We start from the raw sequence: 22,158 nt of genomic DNA on the forward strand, positions 1-22,158 counted from the left end.
TGATTCCAAGATCAATTAATAAATACATTATTTAAAACATCTTGCATGTCGTTAGGGCCATTGACCTGTAGTCAGCTTCTGCCGATGACCTAGAAATGGTGGTTTGCTTCTTTACTTTCCATGATATTGGATTCTCTCCAATAAAAATGCAAAAGTCTGAAGTGGATCTTTATGTCATTGGGCAGATGGCTCAATCCGAGTCACAATAAGCTTTGACACAAATTTTACTAGATGAAGACAAAAATATACCACAGCTTGGCATGGATTTCATGTACCGAAGAATTATAAAAGCTACATCTTGATGCATGTTGCTAGGTTGTGACATAAACTGACTTAGCAAGTGGATGTTGTGTAGGATGTTGGGCCATGTGATGGTGAGATAAACAAGTCGTCTAATCAATTTTTTGTAAAATGTGGGATCTTTCAATGGCTGGCCTGCTTCATCATCAGCTTTTCAAATGTTGTTCCATGGGGGTCTTGCTGAGTTTGGACCACTATACCCAGTCTCACTAAGAATGTCCATGTTGTATTTTCTTTGAGATAAGAATATGTCTTGTTTGGAATGGCCAACTTCAATACCCAAAAGGTATTTTAATGTGTCCAAATCTTTTAGCCGAAAATTTGTTGTTGATGACAGACTTTAATTTTGTAATGTTCTTTTGATTGCCTCCTACAATTATTATGTCATCCACATACACTATAATAAAGGTATTGGTATGGGCAGTTATGTTAGAGAATAACAAATAGTTTGCCTTTGACGGAGTGAAACTTAGTTGTATTAAGGTCTCAGTAAGTTTGAAGAACCAATTACGAGATGATTGCTTGAGCCCATATAATGACTTTTTGGCCGACATACCTTGTGCTCCCCCTGTCGGGTAAAACTGGAGGTACAGTCATGTATACTTTTTCGGAGAGGTCACCATGTAAGAAGGCATTATTGACCTCAACTTGGAATAGACTCCACCCTTTGATTTGGCAATAGACAAGAGACATTGTGACTTTAGCAACTGGTGAGAAAGTCTTCATGTAGTCGACACCCTCTGTTTAAGTATAACCTTTGGTGACAAGGCAGGCCTTATGGCGCACAATGGTGTCATCAGCATGGTATTTGAGTTTATTTACTCATTTGCATCCAATGGAGTGTTTGTTGGGAGGTAAATCAATGATGTCCCAAGTGGAGTTCTCTTCGAGTGCACGAACTTCAACCGACATAGCATCACGCCATTCTGGAAATTGCATCGCCTCGTGGAAGGATGATGGTTTGTGATGATGGAGAAGAGAAGTGAAGAAAGCTTGATAATTAGGAGAAAAATGTTGAAGATGAAGGTAGTTGGCGATGGGGTACCTGGTGCCTTTTGTAGATGCTGACGCCAATTCGGATGATTGAGTTGGATGAATGGAGTAGCATTGGAAGTCTTTGAGGTGTGAAGGCGGCGCACATACCCTGGTTGATCGCCGTAAGTGTGCGGCAACATCAGGCTGGACGTCGGCAGAGGCTGGTTGGGTAGGTATAGGTGATGTGGGCTGATATTTAGTAGTCGTGGTAGGAGGGTCTTTAGTAGGAATTGGGTTATTAGGGTATACATATTCAAGAGGCTCATGGATAGGGTGAGGTATTACAACAGTCACTATGGGTGTCCTTCATATTGTGAAAATGAAAGGTATCTTCAAAAAATTTAACATCACGGCTCGTAAAAATTTCTTGATTATTGAGGTCATATAATTTATAAGCATTTTGGCCAAAAAGATATCCTATAAAAATGCATTTGCGAGAACGTGAGTCAAACTTATGAGATTTGCCAATGTTATATGCATAGCATAAACATCCAAAGACTAGAAGATGCTCATACTTAGGTTTCTTTTCATAAAGAGTCTCGTAAGGAGTTTTGCCATGTAATGGTTGGGTAAGTAACCGCTTTAGCAAGTAAGCTACAGATAAAATACAATCTTCCCAAAACTTTATAGGAAGTCCAGCTTGAAAACGAAGGGCACAAGCAATGTTCAATAAATCCTTGTGCCTATGTTCCACCACTCCATTGTGTTGTGGGGTGGCAAAGTAATAGTGTTGGCGCTCTATCCCTTTATTATGCAACAATTTTTTCATGTGGGATGAAAAAAACTCAGTCCCATGGTCACTGCAAATTTATTTAACGATTGTAGAAAATTGATTTTCTATGAGGTTAAGGAATTTTTCAATGTAAAAATATGTTTCTGATTTTTAGCGCATAAGAAAAACCTAGGTGCAACAGGAAAAATTGTCCACAATAGTAAGAAAGTAATGGGTGCCCAATAGTTTTGGTGTTTGATAGCCTCTCTATATGTCAAAATGAACCAATTGAAAGATGTCAGTAATGGAAATAGAACTATTTGGAAATGGTAAATGTGTTTGTTTGGCAAGGTAACATGTAGAACAATGTTCATGCGTGTGAGAAGAATTAAAGAAATTAAAAATAGCCTTCAATCGGGGAAAAGAGGGGTGACCAAGTCGAAGATGCCAGAGATTAGCTGGTCTGACGAAGCAGTAGCAGCACGCGGTTCCTCACCCTTAAGGACGTATAGTCCATTTTCCATTCTACCCTTCCCAAACATCTTCATCGAGTGTCGGTCCTGAATAGTGCAAGAATCATTATCAAATATAACTCAACATTGATTTTCATTGACAAGTTTAGGCACTCATATAAGGTTAAAAGTAAAAAAAGGAACACAAGGAACATTATGTAAAGTAATGGAGGGGTTTAAGTGAATCTGACTGACATGTGTGATAGGTGTAGAAGAACCATGAGGAAGCTTGACCGGATTCGATTTAACTAGGGAAGGAGGAATAAGACTGCATAGTGAATTGGTGATATGGTGCATAGCACCAGTATCGACTATCCAAGTTTGGGAATTAGTTTGACAAGAAAGTGATAGGGTGGCAGTACCTATGAGATTGACTTCGGGAGTCTTGGAATCCATGAATTCCATAAATTGTTGGAAGAGGTCTGAATTGAAGGAAGCGGGTTGTTCTGGTAGTTTGATAGGGGTGCCGAGAGATGCAATATCATTGGAAGATGAGTTTGCTTGTGGTCGTTGTGATTGAGCACTAAAGATTTTCTTCTTAGCAAAGCCGTGTAGATGATAGCACCGATCCTTAGTGTGGCCTAATCAGCCACAATGGTCACATTGGGGTCTAGTGTAGCCCTTGAATCTAACGGCATTATCATGACTTGCATCTTGGCATTTTATGGCAGCTGCCGCTGGAGTGGAATATGAAGCTCTTGTTGCTTTTCTTCTTTGACTAATAATGCATAAGCCTTGGAGGTGTCGGGCATTGGTTCCATAAGAAGTATTTGGCTGCGGATAGAGCCATAACTTTCATTCAAGCCCATCAAGAACTGAATTAGTCTGTCATGTTCTTGTATCTCATTCAACTTTTTTATCACTCCATAATCACATATCAGTAGAGTGACATATGCATCATATTCATCCCATAAACATTTGATTTTGTGTATAATAGATGCTTATAGGAGATTGACCTTGTTTGCAGTTGATGATTTGTTGTGGAATTTGATATAAGCGATGAGCATTGGACTTTGTGAATTTGATTTTTAGCTCCTTCCAAACGAAAGCATCTTCTTTGGCATATACGACTGTTGTTATCAACGACTTATGAATGGCATTGAGCAGCCGGGAGAGATCCATGTTATTGCATCTTTGCCAAGAGATAATGAAAGATGACGGGGATGTGGATTTTGGTATGGAGCCATCGACAAAACCCAACTTATTCTTTGCTAAGAGAGTCATGGTCATGGCACGCCTCTACGTTTCATAGTTGTTGCCAGTGAGAGGTTGAGAAACAAGGCAAGCACCGGGATTGTTAGAATGATGGAGGTAAAAAGGATTGTCTTCTTGGGCAGTCATCTCTGATCTGGAAGAGGGCCCGATAGCTCCTTGAGTTTATGCCATTGATGGGGCTTAGGCTCCCTTTGGCCCTGATACCATATTAGATGGTAAAGATCCGGGAAAGAATAACCAGACAGAAAGAACTTTTATTTCTTATTGTATAAGGATTTCCCAACGTAAGGTATTTATACAGAATCAAAGGTTTATCTTATCTGTTATTTACAACAGAATAATGGATATGGCAAGATAAAGGATCACGACCCAATCTGATTCCTGAAATCATGATGCTGCTGATCTTGTGATGCTTATCAAACATTGTGTAATGTCTACCATTTGGCAATAGGAATACTAATGGAGAATTCTTGCTACTCAATGCTTCTGGTGGATGGAATGGATAGAAGTGTTCCACTTAGAAAAACCTGACTCAAATGTCGAGCAAGAGACACTCAGAATGGAGGGGGAAATCAATTGAGGACAGTTTGGCAAACCAATGAATGCTGATTGCAAAATAGACCCCTCCCCCTATGGCATTCTCTCTCTCCCCCTCTGCTGTTGCCCTTGTCTGCTCTTCACATGGTGCCATGTTTTTCTTCTTTTTTTCTCCATTGAAACACAACAATTGCTTTAGCAACAGCACAAACAGTCGCTAAAACATGTAAAACTATTGCTACAAGTTTTTAGCAATTGTTTCTAATGGTTGCTAAAACCATTGTGAACCATTGGCATTAATGTCTATTTTTCAGCCATGGTTTTCCATAATATGAAGTACACACAATGATATAGATATATCAAGAGAGAAAGAATGAGCGAGTGAGAGAGTGAGACAAATGAATAATTCACAAAAAAGAAATTACTGACAACAAATTTTTTTACAACTAAAAAAATTACATTTACAAAAAATTTCAATTTAAAATAGCTCTTAAGAGCATGAAGTCCCACAAGCAAGTGCCATTGACTAATGAAAGGTATGCTAAGATTGATAATCTCTATGTGTTATTTGTTGGACGACCCACAAAATCTTCATCCATAGACTGAAAAGTCAGTTTTGTTTTCCCTATTCCTACCAATCCTTTGATACCTTGGAGAAAAGCAGCCTCTATTGAGGGAATATATTCGATAAACATGCTCATAATTGTATATTTAGTCTGAATTTATGCTGTTGAACTTAGATTCTGCATAAAAGATGAGTCATTTTGCAACTGAAGAAATTTCTCTAAGACCTCTAAGAGGGGAAATGATCTTAGACATGAAAAGTGGTGAGTTGTAGACCCTAGAAAAGAATACTAGGCTAGCTGATCCTCGAAACAAAGTCATACGTGATAAAAGAGTGCAATGGAGATTTGGAAAAAACAACTCGTTAGACTCACACATGTTGTGAGCTGTAAGAATTCAGATTTATTATCGATATTGTCAGTTACAACATTGAGGAAAACATCTTTACGTATATTGACTTGATGTTTCTAGATTTACTCATTACAGCTCGTAACAAGAAAAGGATAATTTCTTATTTTCAATTTAAAATTCAAATTCCTTAAGTCATACCAGATTCCTTGAGAGGCTTACCTCTAACAACTGTTGATTTTTTGTCATCCTCAATTATTGCCTTAACATGCCTCGTCAATTTAATCGTGCTATCATGCATGTTCAAATTGGTCTGAAATAAAAGTGCTACTTCAGGAGAATTGGTTAGTCCATCAGTCAACCATTCATTTGATCGAGCAAATAAACTGAATCGCAATATAACCTTTGTTGACATGATCATGCACAAAATGAAAATCAACTTCATCATGTTTTGTAGGAGCATAAAACACTGGATTTATAGCAAGATAGAGAGCTCATATATTGTCACGCCATAGCATAGGGGCACGTTTGACCTGAAATCCCAATTCCTTAAGTAGTTTGTAGATCCAAAGGAGTTCCACTACTCCCCCTACTAATCCTTTCTACTTCGCTTCTGGATAAATCAACAATTCTCTACTTCCTAGGGAACCATCAAATTGGATTTCTTCCAAGGAACACCACACATCCCCCTATAGACTTCCTATCATCGATGCATCATGCCCAATCAGCGTCAATGAATGCTTGAAGTGATAGAAGATCATTTGAAGAGTAGAAACAAAGACTATAGTCAAGGGTACCACATAAGTATCATACAATGCATTTTACTGTTTTCCAATGGTCTTGTGATGGATCATGCATGTATTGACACACTTTATTAGTCGAGAAGACAATATCTAGACATGTTAAAAAAGGATATTGGAGAGCACCAACAATGCTGCGATAGAGGTAGCATCGTTAAATGTGGCTTCATCTTGTTGAAGTGTAGTCAAAGAGCTTATTGGGGTGGCTGAGGGGTTGGCTCTATCCATCCAAGCACAATGGAGCAAATTATAGTTTTTTTGACTGAGAAGAATCAAGTCATCTCAATAAATGGCCTGCACACCAAGAAAGTAAGACAACCAACCAAGATCTTTCATAGAAAAAGATAATTTGAACTGATATATAATTTGGTTGATGGTTGTGGGAGAACTTGTCACTAAGATAGCATCCACGTACACAAGAATAAATGTCTGAGAGGTAAATAGCAATAGATCCAAGGCAGAAATTTTGCATCCCTGTTGAACCAGGCAATCACTGAGTCGAGTGTGCCAAGCACATGGGGCCTGTTTAAAGCCATAAATGGCTTTAATTTCACGAGCTTGAAAACATGATTCAGATGTTGTGGATTTATGTACCTTTCTACCGTATTGCCCATTTGAAATATGCTCCAAGGATAATAAAATGTGGATAGAAGTAGGTTTGATAATTGGGCTAAACATTTCTAAAAAGTCAATGCCTCTTGAAGATACCCCTTTGCAACTAAACTCGTTTTGTGATGAGCAATCTGTCAGTGTTGTACTTAACATTATATAAGCACTTGGATCCGATGGCATTGTAGTGAGTTTGAGGAGATACTAGAGTCAAAGATCAGTACTCCTTGTCCATGGTAGCAACCCACTCAGAACATTTAGAGGCACCTCTACATATAGAGGGTTCTATGATGTTGGATTTGGTAGTAAGTCAGGTTAAAAGGACCTTGGGTTTTAAAGATCTAATCATGGATCTTGTGATTATTGAATGGGTATGAGTTGGCAACGGAAGGTTTACTAGAGTGGTGGTGATGTTGGTGGTAGTGGGTTCAATCATGGTGCTAGAGTCCGTGGTGGTGGGCTCTAGATTGGGTGTCGTGAGAAGGTAATTATAGTGAGTAAGGTTCGGTGGAGTGCACAATAGGTTCTGGTCCTGGATGTGAGGGAAAGGTAGTGGGTGTTAGGGATGGAGGTTGTAAGTTGTTGGAGGGGTTCCTAAAGTAGATGATGTAATGAGGTAGTGACTGGTGAAACATGTAGAATGAGACCCATTCTTCTAGACTTGCACGTTGAGAAGAGTGATTGGTAGCAATACCATGCTTGTCTTCATCAAAGAGAACATGTCTGTTGTGGGTTCAAAACACATGAACCCCATGTGCCTTACTCCATAGCCATATGAAAATTCAGGGCTTAGTTGTTGGCTCAATCTTGTATGAATAAGAATCAGTGAAGACCATATAACATGTGGAGCCAAATATTGTAAATTTAGAACAGTCCAGTTTATGGTCAAAAATAAGCTCAAAGGGAGATTTTTGGCCAGCATGTTTCCTTGGCAACCTGTTCATGATGAAAATAGCAGTTCTAAATACTTCAGTCCAGAACTTATAAGTTAGTTTGGCATGTCAAGCATAGGAAGACCCATTTCTACTACATACATATCGGTGCTTTCTTTTCATAAGACCATTCTATTTGGGAGTCCATGGGCATGAGAAAGGATGAAAAATTTTGTTTCAAACATGATAGGATTCAAGTTGATCGGTCACAAACTCACCACCATTGTCGGTTTGGAGGGTTTTAATCTGGCATCAAGCAAATTTTTCTCAATAGTCTTGAAATTGACAAAACATCTAATTTTTCTTTCGAGCGAAAACAGCTCAACGAAGCGGAAAAAATCATCAATGAAAAGTAGATAATAAAGAAAACCTTCACATGAAGCATGAGGCCAAGGACCCCAAATGTCATCAAGACTGAATATCCTATGAACAACTGGTTTAAAAGGTATTTTATGCACCTTTGCAACACAGTTCTCACACAAAACATCACTTTTATTTCCAACCTTAATAAGCTGTTAAGAATGAAAAACACAAATCACTCTATCATTAGTATGACCTAGCTAATGCTGCCACTTCTCATAAGTTGCAGGCTGTTTAGATTTGTTTGCTTTGAAAGGTTCATGTTGATGCTGATCCATGTTCTTTAACACTCAATTAGACTTTTTTATATAGTTTGGATTAACTTGATAGAATCCCGCTCAGGTCCTGAAGCACGATTACTCAAGTCTAAAGGTCCTTAACCTAAAATCCAACATGTGTGAATTCAAAAGAGCGATTATGATCCTTAGTGAATTGTACAACAGAAAGTAATTTGTGATGTTCGAGACATGAAGGACTTGATTCAAAGTGAAATGAGAATCACTTTGCACTTAATGATCCGACTTGAGAATCACTTGCATTTGCACTTAATGATCCGACTTGAAGAGCTGAGACTCGTCCATGCTGATGTGATTGGTTATTCCCATATCAGTGTTATGGTTGTTTTTTTCCCAACAAACTTGTTTCTAACTTGAAAAATAACTCACAATATGGATACATTCTTGTAAAGAATGATTACCGCTACAAGCGAATACTTATAAAGACAATAACCAGCCAAAAACAACATTAATATTGTCACAAACGCTCTCAAACTTCAAGCATGCATATATCCAATAATTACACAACTAACAACAGCCTTGAGCATCAACATACAATCCAAACAAGCCGATTTCATAAAAGGGATTGCACAAAACTGCTGAAAAACAGAATCACTCGGCTGCTGGCACAAGATTGTGTTCCCAACACCAATATTGCAGCAATATATGTCAGAATATATGCTAGATAATACAGAAAAAAAAAGACACCAATATACATAGAAAAACCTCCAATAATGAAGTAAAAAACCATGGGCAAGATATATATATATATATATACATATATATTTCAAAGAAGCAATACAATCACATCAATATGTGTTGTTATTCTTGCAGAGAATAGCATAAATTATCTTAAAGAATGAATGCATAAGAAAATTACAAGAAAAGAAATCACTGCATGTTCTTCTTTTCTTTTCCTTGTTTTCTTCACTTTCTCTCTTTACACTTGCACCCACAGTCGTGTTCTTCTTCCTCTTTCCTTCTCCCTTCCTTCCTTCACTGTTGGTAGCAAGGGGCACGTTTCCCCCTTTCTCTTCTTCAAGACAGTGGAGAATAGGGTACCATCGGGTGCCCTTCCATTACTCACCCGCTCATTCAAGAGCGGGTTGGGTCCTCTCTTAAGACTAGAGCCGGCCCAACAAACTCCCCCTCTAACCTTAAGAGATTGATCATACCTGCAAAATGAACAAAATTAATGCACCGCCTTAAAGGCAGTCATCCCAACTAGGTTTGTACACTTGTCGTGTTTCTCTTTAGGTAGAGATTTCATCATCATATCTGCAGGATTCTTCTTTGTATGTATCTTCTCTAATTGCATTAGTTTTTGCTCAAACACATCATGATTCTCATGCATAACAATTGTTGTGCATGTCTTAAGTCTTTCATATCAAAGAACTTGCTTATGTCCTTTTTTAATTGGTTAATCAATCAACATGTCTATCCAACATTAAACATGTATCTACATATAACAAGATAATGAAGTTACCTGATGAGAACTCTCTGATGTAGACACAATTATCTATAGGCAACCTGCAATACTTTTGATTTATCATAAATGCATCAAATTTCTTGTACCATTGTCTAAGTGCTTGTTTAAGTCCATACAAGCTCTTAACTTGCAGATCATATGTTTCTTCTTAGCCATTACAAAATGTTCTGGTTGTGTCATGTAGATTTCTTCCTCTAGATCTCCATGAAGAAAGCAATTTTTACATCTAACTACTCCAACTCCAAGTCTAGACATGCCACCAAACTAAGTATTACCCTAATACATGACATTTTAACCACATGAGAAAAAATTTCATCAAAATCAATTCCTCTTTTCTACTTGAAACGTTTCACCACTAACCGAGCTTTGTATCTCAACTTGCTTTAGCCTTCATTTTTAAGCTTGCAGATCCACTTGTTTTTCAATACTTTCTTACCTTTTGGTAACTCCACCAAATCAAAAGTGAGATTCTTATATAAAGAAATTATCTCTTTTTGCATAGCTTGAATCTATTCATCTTTATGCACATCATCTTGCACCTCTGCATGGGACTCTGGCTCTGCACTATCTGTAAACATAGCATGTTCATTAGCTAGTAGATGGTATACATGTTCTTTTACATCTCCCAAATTGTTCTTCAATTAGCTTTGAATGAGGAGGAAGCCCCCCCTCCAACTCATGCTCATAATCAGTTTGAGTTTTCATAGATCAATCATTTGTATATTGTTCATCTGCCTCTATTTCCTCTTCTCTTCCTCTACATTTTCATCAATCTTCACAATGCTCACTACTAGCATTCACACTTGATTGTTTGTCTCTTACGACATCTTCAATCATTTAATCCTCTCTGAGGTCAACATCACGACTCCTGTAGATTTTTTCATTTTTTAGATCCTACAACTTGTAACCAAATTCATCATCTGCATAACCAAGAAATATTAAAGGAATAGTTTTATCATCCAGTTTAGTTCAATGTTATTTAGGTACATGCATGAAAGCTTTGCAACCAAAAACTCTATGGTGATCATACTTAACCTCTTTATCTTACCAAATTTTTTGTGAAATATCCTCATCTAGAGGCACTGAAGGAGATCTGTTTATTAAATAAACTACAGTGCGCATAGCCTCTTCCTAAAAATACTTGGGTAACTTAAAGTTAGATAGCAAACTTCTGATTTTCTAAATTATAGTTATGTTCATCCATTCTGCAACTCCATTCTGTTGTGGAGTATAGGGAACTGTCTTTTCATGTCAAATACCATACTTAAGACAATATTCTCATAGAGAAAAAACTATGTACTCACCACCATTATTTGTACGTAGTCTCTTGATCTTCTTACATGTCTCATGTTCAACTGCTACATGAAAAGTCGTGAAGATATTACTTACTTCACTTTTGTTTTTCATTGTAAATGTCAACAGCTTCCTAGATACATCATCAATAAATGTGACAAAATAGGATGTTCCACATTTAAATGCCACATTTATAAGTCCACACACATCTAAATAAACTAAATCTAATACATCTTTAGCTTTTAAAGAGCACTTTTTCTGAAAAGAGATTCTATACAACTTACCAACCAAGCAATGATCACAAGGAGATAACTATACACTATCTCTTTTTGGTAACAAATTCTTCTTGACGAGTAAATTGATTCATCTTTGACTCATGTGACCTAACCTCTTATGCCACAAATCTAACTAAATACCATCAGTAACTGTATTTACCTCAACACTATTGATTCGAGACTTCATACCATACAAAGAGCCAAATATGTTACCTTTAGCCAATACTAATGCCCCCTTTGTCAATTTCTAGCCTATCTGACTAAACAAAGTATAATATTCATCTTCACTTAATTTTCTTACAGAAATCAGATTCATTCTAAGATCTAGAACATGTCTTACATCTATCAAAGTCAATTTGTATCTTGTGCTCGTCTCAATACAAACATCTCCTACCCTAATAATCTTTGAAGTGTTATTGTTGCCTATGTGAACTACTCCAAGATCACCTGCTCTATAGGATAAGATCAAATTTCTATATAGTGTGGCATGATAAGATGCCCCAATATATAATATCCATATAGAATCATCATTCTCAATAGTAAGACGATCATTTTTCTCAAATAAAAGTAATACTACCTCATCATTTGAAGCAACTTCAGTATATTCTTTTGGTTTCACACTCTCTTGACTCTTCTTTTTCTATTCTTTTCCTCGTTGCTATTTCCTGCAATCAATCTTATTGTGACCTGGAATACTATATTGAAAGCATTTTCCTATCATATGGGGCCTTGATTTGGATTTGGATCTTGATCTGTCATGTCATTTGTTACAGTTCTTCTATCTACCCCTGTCTTCCATCACTAGCTCTTGTGAGCTAGTAGTACCAAGAGACTTTCTCGTTGTCTTTTTATTTAGAATATTGCTGGTTACATGCTTCATCGTTAGCACGTTATCTGGAACGGAGTTGCTCAAAGAAACAACTAAAGTTTCTCAACTATCTGGAAGAGAACTGAGAAATAAGAGTGTATGTAATTCATCATCTAATATCATTTTTATAGCTGACAACTGATTGATTATGCTCTACACTTCATTCAAATGCTCTGACATAGGTTTTTCCTTTCTAAGTTTGAGATTTACCAATTGTATGATCAAGAAAGTCTTATTTTCAGTTGTTTTCCTCTTGTAAACATCATGCAACTTCTACCAGAATGACTTCACGCTCGTCTCTGCGGATACCAAATGAAAAATGTTGTAATCTAACCATTGTCTGATGGTGCCAAGAACGGGTGGGTCGGATCGGGTCGAGTCCTCTTTTGAGTTTGGACCCAACCCAACAATAAGGACACCAATACTCGTCATCAATTACATCCATAGTCATAGCTGGAAATACCTGAAGGATATCTCAATTGTTTGTTGTGGTGTGACCATTCCAGCAACAATCATAGGTTTTTGACTTTTGCTATGGCATCGTTCTTGTTAGAGTCTCCAGAGTTCTGAGGTGTACCTGATTTTGCTGAAATGGACTACTTGATTTTGTTGGAACCAGGCACGACCTCCTTTAAACCCTCCTCTTCCTTGATCTTTGAAGACTACAAAGGCAACTTGAGCATTCTCACTTGTGTCTGGTGCTTTGGATTTTAAGATTTGTACTCTCTTTTCTTGATTTAATAACAAATCATATAAACTAGTAAAGTGAGTGTCTCTATGGTTGCACTGGTGGTGATAGAAGTAACAAAACTCTTGTACTCACTTGGAAGCCCGTTCAGAGTGATATGGACTAACTGCAGCAAGAGTGTTTGACAAAGTTTTCACTTTCTCAAGATACAACACCATGTCCATTGACTCTTGTTTTGTGAAGTTTAATTTCTTCTTTAAAAGCATAATCTTCAATGGTGATAGAGAGCCATTTGTGCACTTGAGTTCAACCCAAGCCTCTTTTGCCATTTCAACACGAAGAATTTGCCCAAGGACTTGGTCAATGGCAGTTGTGTTGATCCAACTGAGTGTCAGCTGATCTGATTGATTCCATCTTGCATATTCAAGATTTTCTTCTTCACAATTATTCTCTTTAGTGATAGTTTTCAGTGGTGCCTTGATTGATCCATCTACAAACTTCACAAGGTCTTTTGACCAAATGGCAGATTAAATCTGGGCATTTCTAGAGGAGATCGTTTCCCTTGTCTAATTTGATGGACACAAAACAAGCAACAACATTCCATTGTGCTAGGTGAGATGATGACACCATTACCAATGAACAAGAAACATGAACAATAGAAGTTCTGACAAGACTAAGGCTTCACAATGCCAAAATGCTTCAAAAAGCCTATGGCTTTGATACCATGAAAGAAGATGAGAGATTTTGGAAAAACAATTCATCGGACTCACATTTGTTATGAGCTGCAATAATTCATATTTATTTTCATTTTTGTTAGTTACAACAGGGAGGGAAAATTTTATATATCTTGACTCGGATGTTTCCAGATTTACTTACAACTCTTAACATAAAAATGATAATTTCTGATTCTCAATTTAAAATTCATATTCCTTAAGTTACACCAGAATCATTGAGAGACTTGTCTCCAACAGTTGTTGATTTTTTGTTGTTCTCAAATATTGCCTTACCAATATGATGGATTGCTGGAGTTTGGGAACAACCCCGAATAGTTGGTGCATCATCTACAACAAAAAGAAGAAACAACCTTAAATTTTGTAAAAATGACACAAATGTTTCTTGTAATGCCTCCATAAAAGCTGAGTTATTATATATTCAAGCATCACCTAACTTGCCCCTCTCAATGTTTAAAGATGTTGACTGGGCCAGATGCTCAATTGATAGAAGGTCTGCTGGTGAATAAGATATGTGTCTATGTCAAAATCATGTGTCATGGTGTTCCCAAAAGCAACCTCTGGTGTCTTGGTCTTACACAGAAGCAGAGTGCAGTTTCTTGGCTGATGCTATTTTAGAATCTTTATGGATGGCATCTACTGATAGAACTGGGAGTCCAACTTCTTCAAACACCAACTATTTGGTGCGCCAATATTGGCGCAACATACTTAGCTTCTCATCCAAGGTCTTGGCTAATGTTATTTCAGAAACTTTATGGATGACATATTCGACTAGTAGAACTGGGAGTCCAACCTCTTCAAACACCAACTATTTGGTCTGCCAATATTGGCACGACATACTTAGCTTCTCATCCCATGTCTCACAAGAAAAGCTTGCTAGAAAGAAGTTTCAAATTCAGCATATGTCCACGAAGGACCAAATAGACTATATTTTTATGAAACCCTTAACCAAGTATACATTCATGAAAAACAATTTGAATGTGATACATATCCCCATGCACTTGAGGGTTGATGTTAGAGATATTGAAGATAAGGAAGGTGGTGGCATTCATGATGTGCAAGGTCAAGGTCAGGACAAGGTTAGCAAGGGTCCAAAGTTCATAAGGTTGCCGATCTCATATCTGCTGAAGGAAAAAATTCATGAACTATTGGCTACACTGCAAGGGCTAGTAATACAGACAATGTCACGATGGAGTGACAAAAGTAACCAATGTTCGTCATTGTAACACATAGAAAAATTAGTGCGTATTGAGAGATCATCTCTTCCAGGACATAGCCTTTGCCTAACTTGATCAATGTTGGTGTTTGCATTCTTGTAAATTTCCTGCTTGATCAAATTCTTTTAGTTCAAAACTCTGGTTAGGAGAGGAAGATAATGTGACTAAGGACACTAAAAAACGTGCACTAAAAAAAGTACAGGTTTTACTCATGCGAGAAAACCATCGGTGAAAGTCAGATTAATGTCGGTGAGATTATTTCTGACGTTTAAGAAAACGCGTTGATAAAGGTGATGTCGGTAAAAGTTTTTCTGATGTTTTTTTATAAATGGTCAATGTACTGGTGTCTTTGCCGGGCGAAGTATTTCTAAAAGTGCATCAAGTTAAATTGGTTGGTTTAAATGATTTTTTTTGCTAAGAAATCGTTGAGGTTTTTTTTTTACTTTTTAAAAAGAGGACACGTCATCTCATGAGCAATGAGACTTGGTCACATTCCTAGTAGTGTATGAAATCCCCATAAGTAATATCTACCGAGTCACATCGATGAAGTGTTGATCAGCTGTAAGTTTCAGGACCACAATGAACACATGCATTTACACAACTTCACCATAAGATCGAGTCGAAACAAATTGGATTAATTAAGACCTAAAGTAGATTGTTTGTAAAAAAATGATGTGGGTGGGACTGCACATTTCTGTGCGTTTGTGTAATGAGCGGAAGAGAGAGAGCGAGAGTTGAAATGAACCTTATTAAACAAAATATGAGCATCCGAAGAGAAATAGATGCAGGTACGTAGACAATTACAAAGAATGCCCATCAATAAATTAGGAAAGGGACTCAAGTTGCCAATAAGCCTTGACCACCGAGCACATTGTACAGTAGGAACAGATTGTAATAAAAAAGCTCTCATCTATATTCTTGGTCAACCAAGTTTTGCCACCAAAGAGTACACAACCGGGTAATTCTGAAAAGGAATTGTCATTTTTTGGATCTCCTTATAGTTATAGCACCAAAGAGAAGGTCTCGAGCAAATAATGTTTGTTTAACATCTGAGAGGGCCGGGTAGTGCCAAGAATCATGACATAATTTTTTCACGTCCATGTATGCCTAAAAAAGATGATAAGTGATTTCCTCGGCTTGTTCCAAGCACATTGCGGTAGGTCTGGATCTTATTTGTAAAATGAATCATGCGTGTAGCTTAATTAGCCTTAGGTGGAGGGCCCTTCCACCAAAGAAGACGCTACTCGATATGGTGTGTGTATATATATGTGTGTGTGTGTGTGTGAGAGAGAGAGAGAGAGAGAGAGAGAGAGAGAGAGAGAGAGAGAGAGAATACATATAGACAAAAGTAGAAAGAATGGCACCAAAAGGTAGAAAGAACGGCAGAAATAAAAGCATCTTTTGATAGGACGAAAGCAGCTCGCCTTAGCGATAAGGTATCAAATAAAGAAATGAGGAAAGGTAACAGAAATTCCAAAGCATTGATTCTTCCTTCTGGGAGTAGCAAAAGATGTCAAAGGGCATAAATGCCAGCCCTGATGACGATCATGATATATACTTGCGTTCCACTGTCAGTGACAACCAGATGTTCTTCATCGTTTCCGGTTAATTGGCGTCAACTGAGAAGTCGACCATGAGCAACGACCATTACTCGTCCGTCGAGATCCCCGTGATCGCCGTTTCCCGGCAACGGCCAGCTTCTTCCGATAACCGTGCCCTTTCTTCTAATAACCGCGGGACAGGGAACTCCTTTTTCCCTCGTAGCTGGCCATACCAACAAGTAATGTGCTCTAATTCCTTTACTATATATTTGGTGCACTTCGTATTGATTTTCGTGACAAATTGACAAAAGTATTTCCAAAAGTATTTCCAACAAGATCGACGGTGGCCTAGCTAGTGTACCATATTTTTAAATGGATCTGACATCCCTGCCGTCTGTTGGGACTCACCCAACACACCATTAATGCTCATAAAGTTATCCTTTACCACCAATTAAAAGTATACGGAGACTCTAGATTTCTTTTTTCCTCATGAGTTTTCCCATACACTAACTAGCAGTAAGAATTATCTAAGCCCTTCCCATTTCCTCATTTTAGGGTTTTTCGTCCCATTTCCTCATTTTTGGGGTTACTGTTGGACTACCACACTGACAGTCCAAATGAGAAATGTCCATAAAAATCAAAGTGATGATTAGGCTCTCATTGACCCGCCAAGTTGACTGGCTACCTTGCAGCCCTCAAACCACCAAACATTAAGGAGACAAAACACAAGAAAACATATTAAGGGGTGTTTGATGAGGCCAGAATTGTGGAGTTCTAGAATTAAAATTCTCATTTTAATGAAATCAGAATTGCGTTATCAAACAAAATATCTTGCTTGTGGAATTCATAAACGTATAATGCTGAATTATGTATTTGGTACTGTTTCTTAGCTAGTTCTTTTGAGTCCTCATTTCTTTTGTACGAAAATCCAAGTTAAGGTTATCTGAATTAGTTGATAATGGCAGGAAATAATGATGGATCCTTGGAGTCTGTTTGAGGAAAGGGTGAGAACCGGCCCGTTCGGCTTAACAGGGTATATGTTCTATTTCCTTCTACGTCATTGAATATATATTTCATAATTGACAAAAATACGTCCAGTTTATTAAAAAGGAAAACTTTTTATAAAAACAAAAATTAAAATTAAAAAAAAGTAAAAAGTCTAAAAAGGACATTCTTTTTTAAAAAATCACTAAAATGTCCATCCGCTCTGACGGCGTATATAAGTTGCGCGTGCCACGCAACCCACTCCTGATCACACAAGGTAGGCTGTCAAATCCACACTGCCTGTTCGTTTACTCATTGTATCTCATACAAGGATTCAGGTCTGTTGTCGATGCATCGACATCGGTGCTTTTGATCACCCTGATTTCAAAGAGTAGCGGGTTAAGATTTTAGGTGGCTAATTAATTTTAACCGTTTGATTTGACAGAGCTAGTGATCTATGGGCCTGGCGGCCGCATGATTGAGTCACCGGTAATCTGGGCTACTGGTCTAGGTTTCAGTGTATATACTCACGATGACTAACTCAGATTGCTGTGTTTGAAGGAACTAAGGGGGCGGGGTTTGGTAGGCAGCATTTTAAGCCTTAAAACATCAACTCTCTATTTTCTATGCTACAAAAGAGATGCCATTGACTCAAGTTGTTGAAGTGGGGCAAAGGCATCACTTCAAAGCATTGAAAATAGACACTATACCTTAGGGATGAGAAATTGAGTTTTAATTTAGGTCTTTAACTGAGTAGTGGGTCTCTTCTGCTCACCCGGAGTGACCCAAATTGTTGGGCTTATGACAGATGATTAAAGTGTTTACAGAATGCCTTCCGATACAGGGAGAAAATATTTCAAAACTCGACTAAGTGCTAATTGATTTTGTTTTGGTCGAAAACTAAAATAAGATCGTAAAAGATATTAAGAAGATGCCATGCAAATTTTCGAATTTCGAGAGAAACAATCCATGAATTGTGTTGTTAAGGGCAAATAAATTTTCAAAATTTTTCACGTACATTTGAAAGGGAAAAAGATATTATTGAGGTGAAATTGAGAGAATAACGTAATCAGTAATGTGCGGTCCAAAAGTTGGCATGCGCATGCAATGTGAACGCTAAGGAGCTGCTTTGAATCGAGCAAGTGGTGGAATTTGGAATCTATTCTGCAAATCTTTAACAGAATTAGGTTCTTCTTTTCTAATGAGCAGGAAGAGTATTTTTTTATATACTTCTTTTCTGATGAGCAGAAAGAGTATTTCTTTCTATACCACAATTGAGAGATGAAGCCCCTACCTTTTCTCTCATCGCCTCAGGGTAATAGGCTACTTAGGTGCTTGAACGGATGTTGAGCTTAAGCTTTAACTTATGGTTCTTCATTTGTTACTTACATGCATCTGTGTGCAGTTATCAGTTATCTTCATAACTGCACACGCACACATACGCAAAGAGAGAGAGAGAGAGAGAGAGAACTATCGAGCTTAAGGGAAAGGAGGAATTTCTCATGATGGCTACAAAAAGAAGTTACATAAGTATAAAACTACGCCTTATGACATGCTTTTCATAATTCTCGTTCTAGCTACACAACTATGCCCTATTTGGTAGCTAATTAGATCCATTTATAAACCTACGACAATTCACGTAGGTAGATACACATGCCTGTACAATAAGCTGCTTATGATTCACATATTAAACCCCAATCATGTGATCCTTTAGTAGATAAAACTACTAACGATCCCATATTTTTTGGGTTTTGGTTATACAAGCGTCCCTCATTTAGTGACACAAATTTGTGCACATTGGCTGCAGCTTTCCTTCTCATCCTCATTCACCAGTCTACATCCTCACCATAGGAGATCCGACAGCAGAGGATTTGAACCCGAGGCTCTTAAACTTTGTTAGGGAGTCCCAACCAAGAGCACTCGCAGAACACTGGCACCTCACTTTGCCCACGGAAAGACCCGTCGGAACCCTAAGGGAGTCCCAACCAAGAGCACTCGCAGAACACTGGCACCTCACTTTGCCCACGGAAAGACCCGTCGCAACCCTAACCCAGGGAGAGTTCAACAATGTAATGAAGAAGATGAAGAAGAAAGTGTACAAGCCCAAGTCAACCGGCATGTTCTTTAAGAGTAGCAGCAAGCGCAAGAAGGACGACAACATTGAAGATGAAGAGTGCACCATCTGCCTAGAGAAGTTTGTGCCTGGGGAAGATGTGCTCATCACTCCCTGCAACCACATGTTTCATGGCGACTGCTTGCAGCCGTGGGTGAGAAGCCACGGAAAATGCCCCGTTTGCCGTCTGGCATTCTCCGAGCGCAGCGAAGAACTATCGGTCGCAAATGCACATATGGGCGACGCAGACAGTGACAGCATCCTGCCACTAATAAGGGCCATGGAGGAGGCCTTCAGCTGGATAAACCGTCGCTATTGATGAATATGTGTAGCTGAATACGATGGAAGGCAATCTTCTTTTATATATATATATATATATATATCATGATTTCATATGAAGCTGGCAATGAACAGATTACTTAGCTTTTGATTCCATTGGGCAGGATTTTAATAGTTTCTTCCGTGACAAAAACCTCACTAATGTTATGTTATCCTCATATCAGTCCAGCCAATTGGGGCGCACGGTTAACTTCCTTCAACCAAATCAACTTTTTAAATATGAATAGAATATTGTGATAGGAAGCAGCTCTGCCTTTTGAAAATGATTTTTCCGATTTTCATATCCCTAACCACTAACATACAATTAATTTTAAAATGAATATGTAATCAATCTAAAGTGCCTTTAAAGATTACATTTACCCTGTTAGTCACTTGAATCATGTGTTTTTTGTAGGTAGGAAACGGTTCTACCATAAACATCATATATGTTTATGCAGTTAGTGAATATATATATTAAGTCCTCAAATGTTATTAATCTTTACAACTTTTGACTTCCAAACAACCTATCAGATAGGGGTGATTACAAGCTCGGCAGCGGTGCTGGGCTAGTTCAATGTCGATTGATTCTCGAAACCCACAGGTGGAGCTCGGCTCAAGCTCGAGTCTACCTCATGTTGGTTAGTTCGATCTAGGCTTGACTTGAGCTAGGTTTGCTCAAACTCAGGTCCACAAATGACAAGGACCCACCAAAGCAACTCTTTTTTTCTTTAATGATAACGCACAACACCTTGTATACATATTCAAACCATGAGCTTAAACGAGTTTATAAGAATCAAGTCTGTCTAGCTCCAGCTTGACTCGATCATTGAGTGAGTTCATTTCTTAACTTGAACTCGACTCATTTATTAAACTAAATGAGCTTAGCCAAGTGAATTCCAGTCGAACCAAAGTTGGCTCAACTCCTTAAACACCCCACTACCATGGAAGCAAAATTGAGAGCACAAAAAATTGCTCTCCAGAGAAGCATTAGAGAAACAAAACTAAGAGTGACAAAAGGACAAAAGGATCAAAAGAACAAAAGCATGAGAGCAGCACAGTAACCACTTCTGCCACCTGACCTGCCCCTCGTCAGTAACCATGCAAAGGCTCCCAAAGCATCTGAATGTTAAAGAGATGACGTATATATCTCTCAACATTGTGCATTCAGTTCCTGCATTAACTTCCCTTTTCTTTTGTACCCTCATAAATTATATTTCCATTCCAAGATGGAAATCATGAGGCAAACTAAATGGCTGCAGATACGAATGTATACCAGCGTTCAATGTTGAATCTAGATCCTACCCGTAATGGGCAGATAAAAAAACTATAGAAATCCAACAGCTGCGGTACTCAGAAATGAAATGCTATCCTCCTCCCCATGTAATTCCAAAAGATCCTTTCCATCTGCTCAGAAAGAACTACGTGGTTCAACTGATCACGGTCTACGTACGCATGACACAAAGTTTTTTCTCTCAGTCTCTTGAGAGATGAGAGGTTCGGTTTATCTAAAGATAATGAATTGCATGCCCTACTTTGTCATTATCTTTATCAATACAGTCTCTTGCTTTAAGGAGAGAAATCTCCTGTCCATTATGCGCGCACAAGTCTTCCTTATTTGCAGTGGTATGAGAATCTTCATTAACCGTTGGGGATGTGTAATCTTCTCATTTGTAGCTGGCAGTTTCTCGTAATGGAGAGGATTAGAATGATCAGCAGGAGCAGCAGACATGATTGCCTTAACAGAACATCACCTTTTCTTTTTTCTTTTGTTTCATGTAAAAATTCAATTTTGATAGGGAAATGGAGAATAGAATGAAACGCTTGTGAAATGCAAGCTTTGAACTTTCTGGCTTGGCTCGGGCAAAATAAAATCCAATGCCTTCATTTTCAGTTCAGCAGAAAGAAAGCAATCGTAAAGTAAAATAGCTAGAAGGCAATAACAATTATGTTAACGACTAGATTTGAATGAAAATGCATGAAACCAACTGATATTGTGGTGAATAATGAATTATAAATCAGCCTACTCTCATGAGAATATTGTACCAACTCTCTAATGTTTTTGATGGACAAGGGTTTGGAGCAGGGCGGAGCCAAGGCAGGGCCCACATGGTCACTGGCCTCATATTCTGGTTTCTAGGTCCATTTTGCAGAAAAGTGGAAGGGGAGATTTCTTAAATTTGAGGTTTCATGAGTCCAATCATTTAAACGTATACTTTGGATTAGTTAAGTCACATTCACTGGCGGAGATATTATTTTTTAGCTGATGGGCGATCGAGTCACTAGCATAGATCAGAGGTGGGCGCCCCATATAATTTTGAAGTCATGGCAACGTGATTTTGAATTTCTCCTATAAAACTTTTGAGTGGCTCGTACCAATCCTTTTGTATCTTTGCCACTGGTCACGTTCTAGACAAAGCAAACAACCTGATGTCTAAAAGGACA

At 38.1% G+C, this 22,158-nt stretch overlaps 1 protein-coding gene across 1 annotated transcript; it reads left to right on the forward strand.

The window, feature by feature from the left end:
• The first annotated feature begins 16,336 nt into the window (after positions 1-16,336).
• On the forward strand, positions 16,337-19,833 carry LOC116260126 (uncharacterized). Its single transcript, XM_031638220.2, has 3 exons — positions 16,337-16,540; positions 17,267-17,334; positions 19,093-19,833. Exons 1-3 carry the CDS (start codon positions 16,394-16,396, stop codon positions 19,715-19,717), a joined length of 840 nt encoding a protein of 279 aa, XP_031494080.1. The 5' UTR covers positions 16,337-16,393; the 3' UTR covers positions 19,718-19,833.
• The last annotated feature ends 2,325 nt before the right edge of the window (positions 19,834-22,158 follow it).

This window comes from Nymphaea colorata, chromosome 9 (assembly GCF_008831285.2).
Source record: "Nymphaea colorata isolate Beijing-Zhang1983 chromosome 9, ASM883128v2, whole genome shotgun sequence".
Lineage (NCBI taxonomy): Eukaryota > Viridiplantae > Streptophyta > Magnoliopsida > Nymphaeales > Nymphaeaceae > Nymphaea > Nymphaea colorata.